The sequence below is a fragment of the Notothenia coriiceps genome, unplaced genomic scaffold (genome assembly GCF_000735185.1).
Source record: "Notothenia coriiceps isolate Sejong01 unplaced genomic scaffold, NC01 NC01_scaffold00037520, whole genome shotgun sequence".
Taxonomy (NCBI): domain Eukaryota; kingdom Metazoa; phylum Chordata; class Actinopteri; order Perciformes; family Nototheniidae; genus Notothenia; species Notothenia coriiceps.
Window position 1 is genome coordinate 181130 of NW_011370221.1, and position 19884 is coordinate 201013.

At 42.9% G+C, this 19884-nt stretch overlaps 1 protein-coding gene across 1 annotated transcript in view; it reads right to left on the minus strand.

Annotated features, from left to right (window-relative positions):
* Nucleotides 1–7845, minus strand: part of efnb1 (ephrin-B1) — a 66186-nt gene extending 58341 nt beyond the window's left edge. The window contains exon 1 of the mRNA XM_010797187.1: nucleotides 6916–7845. Within this exon, the coding sequence (XP_010795489.1) occupies nucleotides 6916–7031 (116 nt within the window). The 5' untranslated portion in view covers nucleotides 7032–7845. The remainder of the gene's footprint in view (nucleotides 1–6915) is intronic.
* Nucleotides 7846–19884: the final 12039 nt, after the last annotated feature.

Below are 19884 nucleotides of genomic sequence, written 5' to 3' on the forward strand. Positions count from 1 at the left end.
CCCTCACAAAAGTCTTTGGAGTTCCACAAACTGGGGGAACAGATCCCTCGCTGCCTGTATGCCGGTGTCAACTCATGACGTCTTAAAGAAGGTGTAGTGCAGCTGGCTGTTAAGTTTGCCTGCCCGCTGTTTGGGCCTGGGTCTGATGAGCTCTGCCTCCACGGCACAGAGGGGTTCTCTGAGAAAGAGTTAAGTCTATGAGGTCAGTCCAGAGGAGGAGGTTACGAGTTCCCGAGTCGGAGCCGCGGGGGTAATGGTTTTAGAGATGGCTGTCACACAGATCCGTTCCACTGTCCAACACCGCCGCTGATCTCCACCAATCCAAGTCTGCTTGCTTTTCAATCTCTCAAATTTCTCTCCCTGTCTCCCTTTCTTCTTTTTCTCCCTCTCTTTCCCCCTCGCACTGACACATGGAAGCAATCTGGGAGCTCTACGCTGGACTGAAAGGATGTGCGGTTGAGCCCAGGGCTGCATTTCAACGCTCTACATTAGCTTCCTTTCCTCTCCTGTTTAATCCCCTTATTTTCAACTGCTCTTATGTAAAAGAACTAAGATGGCAAACAAAAGGCAGACTTTTCCCCACTTTTGCTCAACTTTTCTCTTCCCCCCACCCCCCCTCCGCTTCCTGTAACTCTACATTTGTTGCTCCATTCAGCCGAGGAGCAGGCGAGAATTAAATGCAAAGGGAAGCTTTCCAGCGCCTGTGCCTCTGCTTGGCAAAGCTGGAGCTGATGGGAACTTCCTGGTTGCTGCCAGCCAGGCCTGCAGCTAATGAAGCCGGCTCGCTAACAGCCTGTGAGGCAGCCTCTGTTCAGCCACTCCACACTCGTCCACCGCTCGGCCCTCAACACTTTCACAGGGGGCACACTGGCACGCTTCTAACACTTCCTTAATGCTCCTCTGTGGCCGGACAAAGAACAATGGCACACCGACACGCACTCTCAAGCACTCATTCACTTCCATGAGCTTATACTTGTCCCTTTCATAGTGTCCCTTAATTGTAGCATGAACACAAAAGTCGAGTCACAACAAACACAACTTTTATTAAACTCATAATGACTTGCTATATAATTCGCATTTGCAATTTGCTGAATAATTGGACTTGAAATTACCCCAACAGTTAAAGACTGCATAATCTGAGACTTTGTGTTTGTTTTGGCCCACTTCAATTACACTAAACAATTATGCTGAGTAGCACAAAGTTTCAACAAGTTTGTGAAACTTTTCTGTGAGTCATCACAGCTGACAACCTAAGCCCATTTCTGTCTCGACTGTGAGAGTCTAGCCAACTGTGGTTCTAAAGATTAAGGTACATTTAAGATGATGTCTGATCAACCTGTTTACATCATTGATTTATTTGTCTGTTACTTTATGGATTAAATGATTGGTACTTTAGTCTAGACCAGGGGTCTCCAACCTTTTTTAGGATGAGACCTACTTTCAAAAAATAAAACAAGTCGGGGGCTACTTTTACTCCTCTTTTTTAGTTTTTGCCGTGTATTAGCACATTTTAACGTTATTATATGCTTACCTTTAACCTTTGTGTGCTGTTTGGGTCTGTGGGACCCGTTTTCAGTGTTTACTAAAAGAACATGTATTCAGTTTAATTATTTTAACCTGCTTTATTTGGAGGTGGACCTCACCTCCTCTAGGGGGGTTTTGTAAATCTTGAAGTGAAATGCATCAATCTGGTGCACTTTGAGCACAACATGAATTTATGGATACAGCTCTCAACACTCATATGAAAGGGAGTTGTATACTTTTCAATAATCCAAAAATCTTTAGAATATGATCACAACCAATAACTAATCATTTAAACTTGTTTATTCTTATCTTATGTTACCTAGTTAGCATTCTTTCTTTTTATTTATCCATATTTCACTAATCACTCCCCTTTTAAAACTGTTGCAAGAACGTGATTGGTCGATATTCATTTTGGGGGAGGAGGGGTGTTAGATAGATATAGAGTTGTAGTAAGTAGATAGAGTTCACTATGATTGAGGTTTCGTTTATGTATATTGTAGATTATTTTAATTACATTTCCTATTTTTTTGTGTGTATTTTTTACATTTTGGATTTGCTTGGCGAGCTACTTATTGAGGGCTTGCGAGCTACTGGTAGCTCGCGGTCGACGTGTTGGAGTCCCCTGGTCTAGACAATCACATGACAATCTCATGGTGACAACCACATTTTCATTTAAAAGCATATCAAATAGAAAAGTGGAGAATTCTGTCATTATGTAAGTGGTATGCAGTGAATATATGTTTCTCTCTTTGTATTACACTTTCTGGCTGTAGTTGTATAAACAGTGTTGTTGCACCAAGGTGATGAGGTATATCTTGGTCTGTCAGGTTTTTTAATCCCCTGGATAAACCTGAAAAACCATCGTGTGTGGTTGGATTAGCATAAGTGGTTTCGCTGTACAACTGAGTTTCTAGACATAATAATAAATCACAGTATATTGATTATGTGATGCAGTAATAAAAACATTTTATCGATACCGCCTCCCACTGATTGACTGTCAGAGCTGATTGTTTTTGATCGAATAACTCGTAAACCGACTCATCTTGTCTGCTCTTTCTCCAACTGACTCATTGCATCAGCTGTTGTTACAGTTGTGAATCAGTCCCGATAGTATGTCTTGAGAGAAAACCAACTGGGACTCATGAGCACCAGTTGGGATCTCTAAAAAAAAAAACCTAAAAATGAGTTACAAAGGCTTACAAAGCCGGGGAACAAAACCAGGTTTCATGTGCACGCCTGGTCGAATATAAAGAAATAAACGCATCGATAACACTATAAAAAAAAAAGCTGAATGATCAGTTTTCGATGATGTGGAAGCCAAACCACCAGTGGATAAAGTGAGTCCATGTGGAGTGAAACCATGATGGAAAAACAGTTTTTTAAATTGTTTTCCTGAAATAACCTAAATAGCAGAAACCCCTTTTCTGTACCCAGGTGCCTCCCGAAAAGATAACCAAACGAAGAATCCGTGGTTCCACACCGCTGAAACAACAGACATGTGGACACAGAAGTGTATGCACGTAAAAGCAAACGCAGCTGTCCTCAGAGTGAGACACAGGGAGCCTTCACTGCACCACGGGCCAGTTGCTTTCCAGAAGTATTTCTCATTGGTCAGCCCTCTCTCTTTCTCTCTGAGTGGGGCTCAGGCTCTGAGTCCTCTCTGTGTGTAATGAGATCTTTATCAGAGGGAAACACGATCAGAGTCTAAAGGGGGAGAGAGGGGGGCGACTCTGGGAAGCAGGGAGAGAGAAGGTGTATCGCAAGGGGTAAAGGGGGCATGCGGGGAAGAAACAAAAACAGGCCTCTGACCCTCTCGGCAGTGACCCATACTGAAGAACCAAAATCCTGTTTCGGCTCTAGTCCCTAAGTTTCATCCCACTCCTGTTCGACAGGTTGTGGCAGTTTGAATTTGTTGTTTTAGCAACTCCTGCTGAAATCCTCATTATATTTCAATGTCAGCTCAGTGGAGCATTTCCCAAACACCACGTTGAGGGAGTCAATGGTTTCCCCGTGTACGAGAATGAGCCCTTAAAAAATGTGCTTTGATAACATCTTGTTCTAAAAACAAAGATGTGGCAGACCTGTTTTTTTCCTAATTACCTCACAGGAAAAACTACTTTTTTCCCCCCTCCCAATTATCTTATCGGAAACAGCTAATTACGAAAACTAAACTTTAATGAGGCCTTCTGTGTACCTATTCTACTAACAGCAGGCAAATAAAATAGTTTTCGAGAAATTGATTTAACATCTTGCCACCTCGTGTTTTTCAAAGTTGTTCTCCGTGTTGTGAAAATGTTCTCATTTGGGGGTAAAATAAATATGTTTTCTTAATATCACGGTGGTAATCAAATCCAGTTTAATCATCGTCAAACTCCCTGAGCCTTTAAACCGTGCGAGCACATTATAAACCGAAAGCAGCCGACTGTTAAACTGCGAGCTGGGGTCAGCGGACAGCAAAATAAGACGAGTAAGTAAAGGCCTGCAGCAACAGAGGCTTTAGCTGACTTTTATCCTCACTTTCCCTGTTTTGCTATTTTGTGGGCTTCAAACTCAACACGGGCTAAAATGAAAAAAACGGTTTCAAAAAGCCTCGCCGCAAAGTGAGGAGTTCAAAACCAGTGCAGCAGACTCCTGGCCGGCCCGTGGCTGTTTCCTCTCGGTATCTTTTCAGATGTGGGCAAAGTGTGTATGTTTTTTTTACGCCAGTCTCCCATCATCATTTTGTTTATCTATTGAGCTGCTTGCAAACAGGCGGTGGTAGCTACAGGTCATGAGGTAAATATTAGCTAAGGAGGGTTAGAGGACGGGCAGGAACCACTCATAGCAACCTTGTTGGATTATCATTAAATTGGCATCACTGCAGAATTCCTCAGCACACTGTGAACGTTACTGTGTGTGTGTGTGTAGTATGCTGGTACATTGCTAGCTTCAGCCAAACCAATGGGACGTGATCAGTCATAACAAAGTGACATTTTCGGGGCGTAATCCCACTCAGCTAAATGAGAACTAATCCGATTTGCTCTGATCAAATGTTAGGCGCTTTTTTTTTTTACGGGCCGAGGACGTTGACACATCCAGCCTTCTTCTGCTCGGCTGCTTCTCCACCCTCACCCCCTTCCTGCATAATCCCTCTTGCCATTTTTACTCATCCGGCTTCAAATTAAATATCAAAAAGGTCTGGTACATCCTGCAGCAAAACTCAAACTCAGGCATGTTTCTTCTTCTTCTTCGTTTCCTTGCAGATGGCGCTACAGTGATGATGTATGTTGCCTGTTCTGGCACGCTGGGAGGAAATCAATTAAGCAAACCCCAGTTATTGATAATGCAGGCACGGGAGTGATAGCATCCTCACATGGAAATCCATAACAGCAGGAAGGCTCCAAGGGACCCGCACATAAGTCTGCACTCACATATAAAGACAAACACACACACACCGTGGCCCAAAACCTGCTGGGTTCCTATACTTTGTCTCATAACTCATGGCCTGTGTGGAGGCACTGGTATTGTTATATATGGTGTGTGTATGTGGCACAGTGTGCAGGAGAGGGCCAGATTAATTTATTAGCTGAGGCAGCAGAGCTCCCCAAAGTGAGAACAGGAAGTAAGACGTCGTAAATCTAGATAAGTCACGAGATAGTGTACTGTACATTTCTATACACCCTGGGTTATCACTATGGAGTAATATAGGTCAAGACAGAGGGGTGGCGTTTAAAACAACAAACAGTGAAGACAGATGCTGATTGCTGTATGACTATTCCCTTTTTTATTGCCTATCAGACGCCTCTGCTGACAGATACATTTCAGAAGAAAAAATGGTTTGTCTTTTGTTATTGCGAAAGCCTGCACACAGCAAGATAATTGTCTTTTGTTTTCTAAGCGCAGAGCAGCAGGATAATTAGGTTGAGGGAACACTTTGCAGAGTGCATTATTGTTCCACTGCAAACTTTATGAAATATTAGGCCTGGCGTGGGTTTTTTTTTTTTTTTTTTTGAGGAACAGATGGAGTAATGATCTTCCAAAAAAAAACGGAGTGGTAACCTTCTAAGCCATTCCCTGCAGGTGACATCATCAATCAATAAATGTCTCCCCAATTTATTTTCATCCCTCCAGCCATGCCTGACACAAAATGTGGGTTTTGGTCCATGTGGAATAAGTGTGTGTCATATCTCTCTCTGGTGAAGCTCATTGTTCCACTACATCTGCAGCCATACTCAAATAAAAGCTGATGGGCCGTAGTCTTGCCATTAGGATCAGGCCACACACACACACACACACACACACACACACATACACACACTCCACTGAACCTGGCAGCAATATTCATACCCACTGACTGCACAACTAGCTCCTATGACATCTGACATTTGGGGGATACATCATGGATTCACTTGAATGGGTAAATTCTAGTTATAAGCTGGTCGAGCTACTCTCCATTTCCCCTTGGTGCAGCAAGCTCAAATGAAGGTCAGCTCCCCGGCTCCTCATACAGAAAAACAGGGGAGGTTTTATTTCTCCCCTTCCTTTTTTTAAGTTTATTTTCCCCTTATGTATGCTTTCCAACATCATGCAAATGTGGGAGTCAAGTCTAAGTGGGTGATAATTGTTACCAGAGTGTATTTTATTATCAGCAGTCTGGGCTCACTCTGCTTGTTTTGATGGGAATAATATGAATCTGGCTTCAGCTGCTTTGCTTTTGAGAAACTTGCCCTTGATTTTTTTTAAGTGTGGAGAAATTAGGTTGGATCAAAGCCAAGACAGTTTAGGACAATTACATTCCTTTCAAGCATTTCTTCCTCTGATATCTGAAACCATTATCACACATTTTTGTGGGAATTTGAAAACTTTTGGAGGGCCTCACAAGAAGGAACCCATGGTCAAGAAAACTGGACTACACCTTGACACACGTGGCATTCTTTCCTTGACTTTTTGTATTATTCAAGTATTATCCACTTAGCTGATTATATAAATTACGAAAAATTGCAGGGCAGAAGTGGACACACTCTCACCACACTGAGAGTCAGAACTCAAGTATGCAAGCAGACTTTTCCCTCCGTTTGTTAATAAACACCAGCATGTAATATTGCCATAAATTACTAAAATTAACCATGTATCATTGTGTTTTAAGTGAGGCCTACTGTACACTGTATAAGCCTGCACCTTGTGCGTTTCTTTGGTGTTGGGAAATCCCCCACTGAGAAATAAATCAGCAGAAAACCGAGCGGCGCAGGAATGACAATTACAGGAAAAAAATTGCATTGTGTTCGTTTTTTCATAATTGCAAGAGAACATTTAACAGCTTTCACACAATTGCAACTTTTCACAGTTAGTCCTCCATTACGCGCACACCCAGACACTTTGGCATGTTTGGACAAAATGAAACAGGAGACTTACCTGGAATTCTGCGAGCTCCAAATGATAGTCTCCATCGATTTGGCTGAAGGTAGCGCCGACCTGCACATTAAAATAAAGATCCAGAGGTAATACTTCCAACACCCGAGTCCCGCCATTCTGATCTGAGTACAGCGAAAAGACAGTGAGCCGATAACCAGGAGCGTCGGACGGAGCGCGTTATCTGCGGGGAGGTGAGCTACGATCAGTCGGGAGCATGTGTGGTCGATATCAGATACATGTCCTTCTGTCAGACCTTTTTGTTAAAACCTGCTCCAGATCTGATGTCCTTGACTGAACTATCCGCCGGTTCTTGGTCGGATCTAGGAGGGAAGAAGCAGTGTCCTGCTTGACCTGTGGCTGAGAAAAAAAGAGTCAACCTTCTTGGAGAGATCTGACGTGCAGTGCAGTTTTTTTTTTAGAGGGACACAATTGGGGGCGATGCGGCTGCCGAGGAAGCGTCTTTGTCAAAGCTCCCCTGAATGTCCCTGTACCTGTCGCTGGATATAGCCTACAGATGGCCACATTCATCCATCAATCACAACTCCGCAGCACGCTGGGAATCCCGAGGTCCACTTCATTCCAGTGTTGTCTTTCACTCCTCCGCCTCCTGCTGCCCTTTGCTATTCTTCTCCAAAAGGAATTGAGTTTCTATTGTAAATATTCCTCGCGGCTCTCAGCGGCGTTCCCGTGTTGCGCTCCCAGCAGGGTCGCCTCTTTTAGTCCGACTGGGACATGCTGCGCGGCCGGTGCGTGAATAAAAACTGTACGTCTCCCGGGTTGTCTGCGTACACAAAAAGTGCCGAGGGATTGCAGACCTGCTCACCGGACAAGCTCCGTGGCTGTAAATCCGCTCGGCAACAATTCCATGCCGGTGTATTGTTTTTTTTAACCGTGTAAAACACTGTGCACTCCGCTAAGTGCAGCAGCTCGAGCTCAACTGTAACCCGAGCCGGAGAGCCGCGCGGAGGGAACAGCCCACTGAGCGAGCCGCAGCCAATCAGAGCGCTCTGTCCGAGAGACAGAGGAAGCGAAGGCATTTATGGGACGTGGAGGAGGGGGTGAGAAGGACGAGAAGGAGGGAGTCTGTTATTGGGTTGACCCCCACTTCTCAACCCCCCTCACCACCACCTCAGCTCGGGCCATCAACCCAAATTGAAATGGACTTTGGAGTTATTCGTCATACTGAAGGCTTTGGTAGGCGTGATACGCTGTGGGTTAAAGTGTCAGCAGGAGAACAAAAACTTTGGCCCCTTTAAAACCGGGACCTGCTTTTCCCCGGGGATCAGGGATTAAACATTTATGCCATAACACTCCTATAACAGGCCTATCAAAATCTCGCCAGAGGGAATTGTAATTATGTCAGAGAGCGGTAGTGAATTTCTAATATTTTCTCTCCATACCGAGGCTATCATTTCAGTGTAAACCTCTCTATATTTAGTTTTCCTCCGCAAGAATCTATAGAATTTACTGTATAGGATTACAGTATCTGCTATTTGGCTGCCTTCTTTACTCTTCTTTGAAAGCAATGATGATTAATGGTCTCTTTGGATCTCTTTCTAGTCGTCCCCTTTTGGGATAATGAACTGCATGAGAACTTAGTCTCTAGTGTCAATAGACAATAGACGGTCGGTAGCCTATAGTCATTGGGCCATTCATTCATTGAGGAAGAAATGCTTGACACATAATTGATCATGTCCATGTCTGTGCCCCCTTTGTGTGTGTGTGTGTGTGTGTGTGTGTGTGTGTGTGTGTGTGTGTGTGTGTGTGTGTGTGTGTGTGCGTGTGTGTGCGTGTGTGCGTGCGCGCGTGCGAGCGTACGTGCGTGCCTGCAAGAGAGAGAGAGGCGAGAAAGAGAGTTTTTCTTAATTTAAGTGCATTTATCCAATCAATGCCGCCCCCTAATGGTTGTGATGAAATCGATTCCAAGGAATACAGGAGTGTGGACTTCAATATAATTGGAAAGGAGAGATAAGAGACATTTAAAGACATGGTTTATGGTTCCTGAAATTATTTTTTATTACATCCCGTTGTGCCCTGACAGCCCATAAATCTTTGCGAAACAATGAGCTCAACATCAGCTTCAAAACCCAAATGATTATGCAGTCTGTGAGTATTTATATTTCTGTGTGCGTGAGGATACCATGGCTGCATCAGAGTATGCATTTCTGGCTACTTCCAAGGTGCATGGAAAACAGAGGAAAAGTCTGCAGAGGTCATTTCGTCTTTCTTTACACTACTAAGTGTTGCTGGAGTTCTGCCATTGCTGCATCCTCAGCAGCCTGGCTGAGACCATCAGAGTGTTGTCATAGTAACAACAAACAGAGGCCAGTTGCCACAGAGCTGGTATGTCCCGTCTGATGGCCTAGACATCTGGGATACCTGATACTTCAACGGCCAATCAGACAGTCACATAAAGATACCTGATCTGCTGCGAGCCAATGAGACGCCTCCTGTGCAAAAACTTTGACGAGGGCCACAGCTGCGGGACTAAGATGAGTAGCCAATAGGAATATGTTTCCAGGACGATAGTGGTGGACATACCACGCTGTTGTTGTAAGAGTGTGATCAAACCACAGCCTGGAAGCAGTAGAATGAAAAACACATTATAAGCCAAGTACAATACAATACAGACATGTGCCTTGAGAAGCGATCAGAACTAATCTTTTAAAAGTACATGTGGCAGAAGAACGGCGCATCATAATGAGTAGAGGATTATGGGGGATATGTAGGAGTATTGGACTGTCCACGTTATTCTACACAAACAGAAAAGCCTTATGCAACGTGACACAAAGTGAGGTTCCGTAAGGATAAAGGACTCGGAGTGTATTGAGCGTAGCTTTCACATTCAGTCTGACACACGGTAGGCAATTAGATCATTTCCCCTCCTCTTACAGTCACCTATAAAATAGTGGCATTTCCAAGGAATGAGGTCATCATGTGTATAGGTGTTCGTGATTAGTGCTTCTATAAATAGCGTGAATGTACTTTCATATCACTGAAGCTCATACACAGATGCTCTTCAGACCCTCCCATTGGAGTCAGCAAGTTAAGATTACTTTTATTGTTCATTGTCACACTTCCTCCTAGGGGAAGGGGGGGGATGCATGTATGTAACATGGTTCATGGCTATCCATCCAAAAGTTGTTAAAACATTTAATGAAGTTGACATTTTAATATTAATATCAATTTCAATGGTGGTACTAGATCAAAAGTCACCACAATCTGTAAGGATTTATCCTCTATATGAATATGTCTGCAAAAGTGTTGGCCAATCTACCTGTTGTAGTAGATCTTGGGATATTGAACAATTAAATGTGAAGGCATTACCAAAGTCCGCCAGGAACCATGACAATTCCAAGCAAATATCATAACAATCCATTTATTACTTATCAAGTGATGTCACTGATATGCCAACTTCCGGTGGGAGTTTGTGGAAAGACACGGCGTTGCCAAAGTCAATCGGATTCATCCTCTGGGGATCATGAATGTCTGTACCATATGTTGTGTCAATCCAGCCTACTAAAGTTTAGATGTTTCACAAAGTATGTGAAAACTTGTTTAAGAACAGGAAATCCCCAAATTCAGATGAATTCATCCTTTTGGAACCATGACTATGTATACCAAATTGCATGTCAACCCAACCAGTATAGTTGTCCAGAAATGTCACTAAAAAGCAAATATGTCAACCTCATGGGGGCGTGATCGGAAAGACAAGGGGTTCACCAAAGTCAGATGAATTCATCCTCTTGGAACCATGACTATGTATACCAACATTTTACCAATACATCAAATATTTGTTGAGATATTTCATTAAAGGGAAGAAAAAGTCAAGCTCATTGGATTCTAATGTAAAACAAGGGATCAAGAAATTCAGTTGGATTCATCCTCTGGGAACCATGAAGATCTTTACCAAATTCCATGCCAATCCAACCAATAGTTGAAATGTTTTAGTCTGGATCAAAAAAGTGGACTGTTCTATAGCTTGACATATTCATTTTATAATGATATAAAGAGAGGAACGCAGGAAATCTTCTCATTAAGAGAGAACATGTTGTCTTTTCTGAATGAATGATTAAAAGCAAAATGGTTTCGCTTGAATACTCTCTTCATCGTCTTCTGATTTGTTTCAGATCTAAAATGGGGGACAGTAAGGCAGAAGAGGGTGTATCTTTTGTCTTCCGCTCTCTTAGACTCCAAGATGAACCCTGCTGCCGAGGACAAAGTTCCTTCCCAATCTGCTATTTACACTTCGCAAACAATGAAACCATGACATCATCATTCCGGGGTAAAGCCGCTGCGTTCCTGCAGTCGACCCAGCAACCTCACAGTGAAAATAAATCACACTTAAAGTGGCCTCTGATTGCTTTTAATCTGCCCTTAATGAAGTCTGGCACATTTCCCTCTGGTGTGGCTCCATGACACGGCCGTGATCTACGGGCCAAGCCGGAGACCCGAGGGCTGCGGCCTCTCTGGAGCTATGGGACATGTGGCTTAGGCCGGGGCTATGGATCCAGGTATGAACGGAGCCCCTTTGGCATGTAAGGGGTCGAGTGGTTAACCCTCGTTATCTGGAGAGGACTAGGAACATGTGAGTCGGACGTTCCAGCTGTAATCAATATCAAGCAGCCATTAACCAGTGAGACAACACGTCTTCTCAAAGCCACACACATAAGCACTTAGCAGCATGTTTCCCGTCCGTCTCACACACTGTAAAGTGTTCACTAAAGGAAACACTAGGGCATTGACGCAAACAACATGGAAATACTCCAAACACCGGGCTTGTTATAATAGTGGGAAAAGTCTGTTAATGTAAACGGACTATTTTCGGAGTGCGACACTTGAAAAGTTGTCGTGTGAGCTATTCCTGCTGCTTTGATTCAACTGTAAGAGCAGCGAGGCCGAAACACAACAGCTGGGGCATCCTCAGACTTGCATTTCCTGTTTGCGGTATGCTTGATTGCTGTCCAGACGTCTTCCTCCTCTTTCTTTCCCCCTTCTCTTGCTTCACTCCACCTCCTCTCCTTTTTCCATCTCAGCCATCATGACTGACAGGGTTGCACTGATTACAGACAAATAACAATCTGCGCTAAACATGTCCTCTGCAATTTAACATCCCAGCAGGAGATGTAAGCAAAACCTCATCTCTTCTCTTCGCCTCTCATATCAGTAATTAGGTCTGATAACAAGCCACGACAATGGATGTTTCGTGTAGCCGTCTTTGTCTACGTATAAACATCTGGGGATCTTGATAACAATCTTGATTAGAAGCCGGTTCTGATCCTCCTATCTTAACTCGCCACAGTTCCCTGCATTATACCTGTTTTAGCCTCTCGGAAGAGATTAGAATTTAAAAAGAGAAATTGTTCTTTGATGCTTAATATCAAAAGAACTTTGCGCTCAACAATTCCCCCTTGAAAAAAAAACTGGTAGAAAGTTAGGCCATGCAGACACACAAACACACACACAGAGACACACACCTTATTAACTGGCTGTGATTATTTGTTAGCGTAAACTGCATTTTGTAGGCCTGTGGCCCAGAGGGTTTAGAAAACAGCTACATTGATGGAGAGAATATGCCAAAGGCTTGCCTGGGGGGGATGTTCTGTCCATTCTAATAGAATTACAAGCTTCTGATAGATGAGTCTTTTCTCCAAGGCTACTTGTCTGTCAAACATTAGGTCACACTCAGCTTCCAGACTGGAAGGGGAAGAGGGGGAGAAAGCAGCGAGAGAAGAAGAGGAGGGGGGATAGTAGGGGGCTCAGGGCATGGAGAAGAAAACGTCTGGAGAGGTGCCTCACTCCCTGCCAAGAAAATGAGGGCAACAAAAGTGAAAAAGGGGTTAGAGGAGAGAGGGAAAGGAATGAGAGAAAGAGAGAGGGTGGGAGCCGGTTGAAAGAGAGTGAAAATGAGTGCGGGTGGGGGTTAAAGAAAGAGGAGAGAGTGAGGAGGCTACAAAAGAGTGCATTCGAATCCGCTCTAATTAAGGCCTGCGTGATGGACAGGACCTGCGGACGTGCCTTCTTTTCTTTTCGAGTGTGTGTGAGGGGACGGTGTGATGGTGGGAGGGGCCGGGGCTCTAGTAGAGATGTCTACTGCCAGCAGTCTGAATGGGACAAAGACCTGAATAGAAACTTCAAAGCGACCTCTGTGAGCTCACCCCCCCACCCCTCCTTCTTCACAGTCTCTTGGCTGTATGATGGTCAACAAGCTCCTGTTCAAGTGGGGTGTGTGTGTGTGTGTGTGTGTGTGTGTGTGTGTGTGTGTGTGTGTGTGTGTGTGTGTGTGTGTGTGTGTGTGTGTGTGTGTGTGTGTGTGTGTGTGTGTGTGTGTGTGTTCTGGCTTGTCTTATTTGCCTGGAGCATTGGGGCTCGCTCACACTGTGATCTGTCAATCAGCCGGTCAGAAGGAAACTTTCCTATAAGTGATTTCCAAGCTCGGCTCCGGAGGAATTCTTCACAGGAAATTAAGACATATGGAGTGGAGGCAGGTCACCAGCCCGGATTTGGGGGTAAAAGGTCAGAGTTGAGGGTTTAGTGGTCAGGGGCAGATATGAAGTTAAGACCGGCATGTCATATTTATTGGTGGGGTTAAGATAATCATCGACTGTTTGTCAAACGGAACCTATGAACTCGGGATTAAGGCCCCCGAAGGACACATTTTTAGCATTATTAACTTAGACAAGGACAACTCAGCAGATTTTCCAGGTCAGACTAAAGTTCTGCAGCTGGATGAAGTGGCGGCGGTGACGGATGAACAGCTCTTCCAACTATTTTTAGGAGGATGTTTATTTTGCTCACGGCCGGACTGAAGCAACATCTTTCATCCTGACCTCTTTATCGCAGCTGTGACCCTGACCTCCTTCCTCCTCCTGCCATTCTGTCTCCTGTACCTCCCTTGCATTTCCTCCTTCCTCTCTAGGCCTTCCACTCCTTTTTCGCCCTGAGCCAACCACTCCCTGCTATACAAATACTCCTCGTCGTACCAGCCCGATACATTTTTCCTGCGATGAACAATGTAGATAGGCCTACCACTCAAATTTACAACCATTTGGAAGGCTTTTAAATTAAACGTGCAGCTAAAAGCCCTCAAACGTTCTAGCCGTGAATCAGAGACAAAATGTTTCAAGTCAATTAGTTATGAGGAAATACCTCAGTTCCAGGTGCTGTGGCGGGGCCAGGGGTGAGAGGTGACGGGTCACACACCACCCCTCAGGGTTCCCTGACCTCACATGACTGATGAATAGTGCACTAACAAGAAACAGCTCTCTCTTACCGAGTCTGCACTCTCTCTTCTTGTCTTTTGTTCTCCTCTCTGGGATGAGGTCTGGCAGCAGCAAAGTAGGAATACTTCTACCTGCTGAACCTTTAAAGTACCCCGCCATCTGTCAACCCCCTCGGATTTATAATTATCATCATATCACATTCGAACTAGGCACTGTCGCACTCTTACATAACCTAACCCCTATCTACTAGCGCATGCAATACTTAAGAATAGATTGAATAAATTATTATTGGGTGAGGTGTTAAATCTTGGCTGGCTATTGAAGCGCTCTCTTTCTAATGAGGCTGCACTACCTCATCTCTGGCTCACAGGGAAAGCTAATAATCACAGGCACATGCATGGGCCACCAAACACATGCAGACACACCCAGTACACCCCCCGCATGCATGCACAAATGGACATTGGAGGCACATTTAACACGTGCACCCGCACCCCAGCCATTTGCACAGTCATATCATAGAGCCAATTAAAGAGATGAGTCTTATTAGCAGAGGTGTCCCAGGCCTCGTAAATCACCGGGGTTTCCTGGCAGGGGCTTGTGACATGCAGAGCTCTTCGTCATCTTTATTAGACCTGTCTCATCACGCCCTTATAAGACACTCATCCAAACTTTACAGAGACTCATGATTTAGCAGAGCTGGCTCGTTATAGAAATGCGTTCAGTCATTTGCACGGGTCACCTTTGAATAAGCTTCAAAGGATTCGAAAATGGAGGAAATGTAAGCCTTATGTGGCACAGTCAGTTGTACCCAAATCTTTTACTTATGTAAAATACAAGTGTTGAAATACTTTGTTACAAGCAAACGTCCTACATTCAAAATGTTACATAAGTACAGTATAGTGTTAGCAGTATTGGCATCAAATGATATTGAACATCAACATACTAAAGTACTCCTCATGCAGACTGCAATATATATTATGTTGTTGGATCATAATAATCAATGCATTCATGTATTTATCTCCTAAAAGCTGCAGATGGAAAACGAAGAGCTTATCTTTGTACTTAAATGCTGCTGGGGAGGTCGACATTTCACCAAGGGATGAATTATGTTATTAAGTTATAGAGTCAATGATTTATATACTCATATTCATAATGATCAATGATAAATGATTTGTTGGTTTGAATATGTATCATTCATCTGAATCTCTATCTTCAAAAGCTAAAGGTATCAAATGAATGTAGTGGAACATAGTGTATGAACAGAAGAACTTGTATTATTGCAAACAAACAACATCTATAATATCTGCGGAATAGGAAGAGGGGTGGGGGCAGAATTGGCAAGGGACTCCAAAAGATTTTCTGGATTTACAATTGTACAATTTGTCTCTGTACGTTTGTGTCATCTTGTGAAAATGACAGGAAAATTTGATACAAATTTGGTCACAAAGAAAATGTAGTTGAATAAAAATCACAATATCAAACTGGGAGTTAAAGTGGAGTGGATGTAAAGTATCAGGGAATGGAAATGCTTAAATTAAGTACCTCAAAATTGTACTTGAGAGAATCTACTTATAGCGCTACTCGGCACAGTGCTAGCTCACACACAGGCTCAAAGAGCTTCCCTCTAATTGAAAACCATCATTATTTCCACTGGGACAAGTGAAAGTGGCTTCACTACAATGATGTGAGGTGAGGAGAGAAGGTGTCGCGAATCAGATTTCATGGTAACCCCGGGTAAATATCACCCTGCTCCCAACTGACATCTCTCCTTGTTTTCCTGCCTCACGGGGCCCAATGAACCGCCAGACCACCTGCAGCTCTGCTGATGACAGATTCCCTCCACACACTGGACCATCCCAGCCCTCAGTGTCAAAGGGGCACTAATCCTCCTGCTTCTGTCCTATAAACACAATAGGCCTGTCACTCGTTCACTCATTCAGCATACCTTTAGCTGTTCTGCCCGTGTGTCAATACGGGGAACACCGACGGAACGAGGACAGTAGTTCCCACGCCGCTCTATTCATAGCTTTCCACAGGAATCTCTGACCTGTTCTGGCCTGTCTCATGAAACCTGCTCCTCATAATGAACGCCATTGATACCTTTTTTCATTTCACATTCACCTTGACATCTCCGTTACGGCCCACAGAGCGTCCTCCTCTTAATGCAGGAGAGATTATTTTCAAGCTTATTTGGATCCCAGACATCTTTATTGCGTGCTTGGCGTATTGCAAGCCGTTTACATTTTTTATTTCATTTTCTTGATATCAGATAGCAGTGTCTACCAGTAGTTGGCTCTAACCCTAACCCTAGTTGGACAGTTGGTTAAACAAGCTTGTTATTCCATCTCGGTAGTTGAAGAAAAACTGGTACTAGTCAATCTTTTTCAGCAACCACTTTTGTCAAGCTAAATAAGCCTTACTAGTGACGACAGGCGCCGCACAAGTGGCACCAAAGTCCAAACGCATCCAATAGTTTCAAAGTCTTACAAATTAGCTAGAGTTGCTAACCTCTTAACTTGTGAAATATGGATTCAGCTCACTAGTCAACTCGTGGCCTACATTTTGCTTAACTAGTGCTGCCTAAAGACTCATAAGCACTGTGACAAGTGAACATTTCGCCTTAACTAGTTAAATATTTGAGCAGTGTGTATAAATAGTTAACTAGACTAAAGTCAGAAGACAATACTAGTTGGCAAGTAAGCATTTTGGTTTACACATTGCCTTCTGATATCAAGAATATGGAATAAATACTCTTACGGGTTGCTCCCACAGCCACAGAGTTGGAGTTGACACAGAAATGTCAGGCACGGGGTTTACTGCACCATGAGGCACTGCTAGAAAATGAGTCTGGACATTTGAGCGTCAGTGGCCTGGAATTCTTACTGTTTGCGTGCCTCCGTTGGCCTAATCTGAGGCAGGTCCTGCTAAAAGATTTTCCAGGGTCAGCTGCCTCCAAGCTGAGGAGATTACCACCAATGCTCTCATTTACGATTAATCCGTGGAATTAAAATTCTGTGTTTATCTTCTTTCAGAGTACTGTAAAAAAAAAGTCTAGCCTTCCATGTGCTGCAGCTCCGAGAGTTAGAATCAATTAAATGAAAGAGCGGTGGTGATGAATATAGATTCCATGAAGTTTTTGTCAGATCTTGTTAGTTTCCCCAGTGATATCTGCACATGCGTGTGTGGATCATGAGTCCCAGACCCTCCTTGACCCTCTTTGAGGTCTCAACAGCAGCTCAACTGATAGGGTCTGTGGAGGCCCTTGGGTTATCAGGAGTAAATATAAGCCAGGAGCCCTGTGGCTCTGATTTAAACTGAGCAGCCCTGACCCCAGAAACACAAGTTCACCTAACTCAGAGCTAGAAGATACACTGCTGTCGGAACAAGGGATGCACAAAGATATCTGCATGTCATCGGTCGAAAAAGGCTTCAAATTAAATTTGGACCAGACCAAACTAAACATTTCTGCGAACACGGACGACTGATTCAATTATGCACATGTGAAACGAGCCTAAGCAGGTAAACAAGTAAGAAAACATCTATGCAGTGGTTCATTTTCGTCCAGAAAATACTCTGACTTAAAGAGAGCCACTTTTTTTTTTTACTAAGAACTGAGGCTGCTTATTTTTTAGCACTTTGGCAAAATGCATTAAAGGGTTGCGAGTAGTGCAAATGAAGTGCAGGCAGATTTTGCCTAGTTTTAACTTTTTTTCTACAAAGCCAAATAATGGGCTCCAATTCCTTCACTTTACATTATTGAGTTTTAGCCACAATCTGTAAAGCATATGTTCTCATTTGGTGTCAGAATAATGATGTTAATTCCACTGAAGGAGGGGCCTGGTGTTAGGTGGAAGAACATATGCATGTATCAACATTGGCCAAAACTGTGTTGAAAAATGTCAGCATGTGGTTAAAAATCAAATATGGTGCATTCCAAAGTGAGAACAAATCATACTTTAGAGAGAAAAGTAGACAAGTAAAGAAGCGTGAGATTTGGACATAAAGAAGGTCCTCATAAAACAGGTTTAAACACCTCTAATAGCCATGTTACAAAAAAAGCTGACAGCTCACGAGACGATTGCAGAGGTAAGAGCGTTCCTTATATTATAATATTGGACATGTGACAGGCAGACTGACGAGGTGATAGATGGACCTCTTCATGTATCACACACATGGAGTTGAATGGGTCTCGCTGTAATCGGCCCGCATTGATCTGAGCCCCTCTTTATTAATCATGCACTTAACACAGAAGTCTCTGTTGCTTTCATCCTTTCTCCTGCTACCTTGTGTCCTCACTTTTATCATTACAGCAACTCTTTGTTTCTGCAGAACAAGACATTACCCTCGCTGCAATGGGCCCCCTTTGATTGTCGACACAAATGTAAAAGGCTGTCATATGCACTGAGATGTGTGCGTTGGAAAAGCAGAGTGCCTGATCGTTAATATTCATAACCTTTTGTGCAAAGAGAAAAAAAAATACATGCATTACAAAGTGACACCATGTACACTTATAGCACTGAAGTTCAGATGTAGGCCTAGGTCTATACTGCCCCCTTGTGGCGAAAAAGTGAAATGCCACGCGAAATACATAGTGCAAAAAATAACGAGACATGTGCGACCTGGATTACTCTAAGAACAAGTGTTCCATGTGGCCAAAAGTCAAAAGTACCACAGATGAAATGTGTTGATTTTTATTCAAAAGTTACTGTCTCCAGACAAGTACAAATCAGAAACAGAGTGGCTGAAAGAGGATGGGATAATAGACAACTTAGAGTGTAGGCAAGAGTGCAGAAAAAAACGGGGACGAAAAAAAACACAGAAATGGCCAAAAAGGAAGGGAAAAAAAATTAAATTTGTATATATATACACATGATCTAATAAGAATTTATACCAATGTAGTGGTAAGTAACAAACAATAAACAGTACTTTTTCCTTAAAAGAATTTTCTTTTTTACTTACATAAAATAATTAGGCAAAACACATATAGGCTGTTCATCTACTTTATCACATTACACCTGACCGCCTCATGTTTCGTGTCCTAAGAAGCCAATTATCCACCTTTAAACACGACCGATCCTCTGACATGGAAGATTACTGTGAGAGAAGGTGACCTTCACAAGCATGTTTAAGGCTTAAGCATGGAATGACTACAAAATAAAAACCTCAGTAGACAAAACATTTCATTAAAACTTGTGTGACAAATATATGTCAAAATCTAAGCTTTGTCTAGCTGCCACAGCGCTGCTGAATAACTCTCCTCTTCAGTATTGTCTTAATGACTACCTTTGACTTTGAAATCACTTAAGTGTTTTGTGACAGGACCGTTTAATGTTGAGAAAAACCTTAAAGCTGAATTTCTCTTATCATTAGTTTTATCCAAACTAATTTACATGTAGGAAAAAAGGTAGAAACCCCCGAAGACATTATCAAGACAAAAAAAAGAAAAAACATAAAAATACAAATTTAAAAATCTTCCTTGACACATGGCTTCACATGCTTTCATTTTTTTTCCTTTTTTTTTTTTGTTTTACTTACATTTCTCAAACTTTGTGACTGAAGGTTGAAAATAAGAAAAACCAAAAGCACATATATAAAATCAGCACCGATTCATATATAACTTTTATTTAAAATGTAGATACCCATTTCAACATTATGCTGCTGGATTTTAAAGAGAAGAAGAAAAAAAAAAAAAGAAAACGGTCAATTATAGGTTAAAAAAATCAAAAAAGGAAGTTTTGAAAAGTTA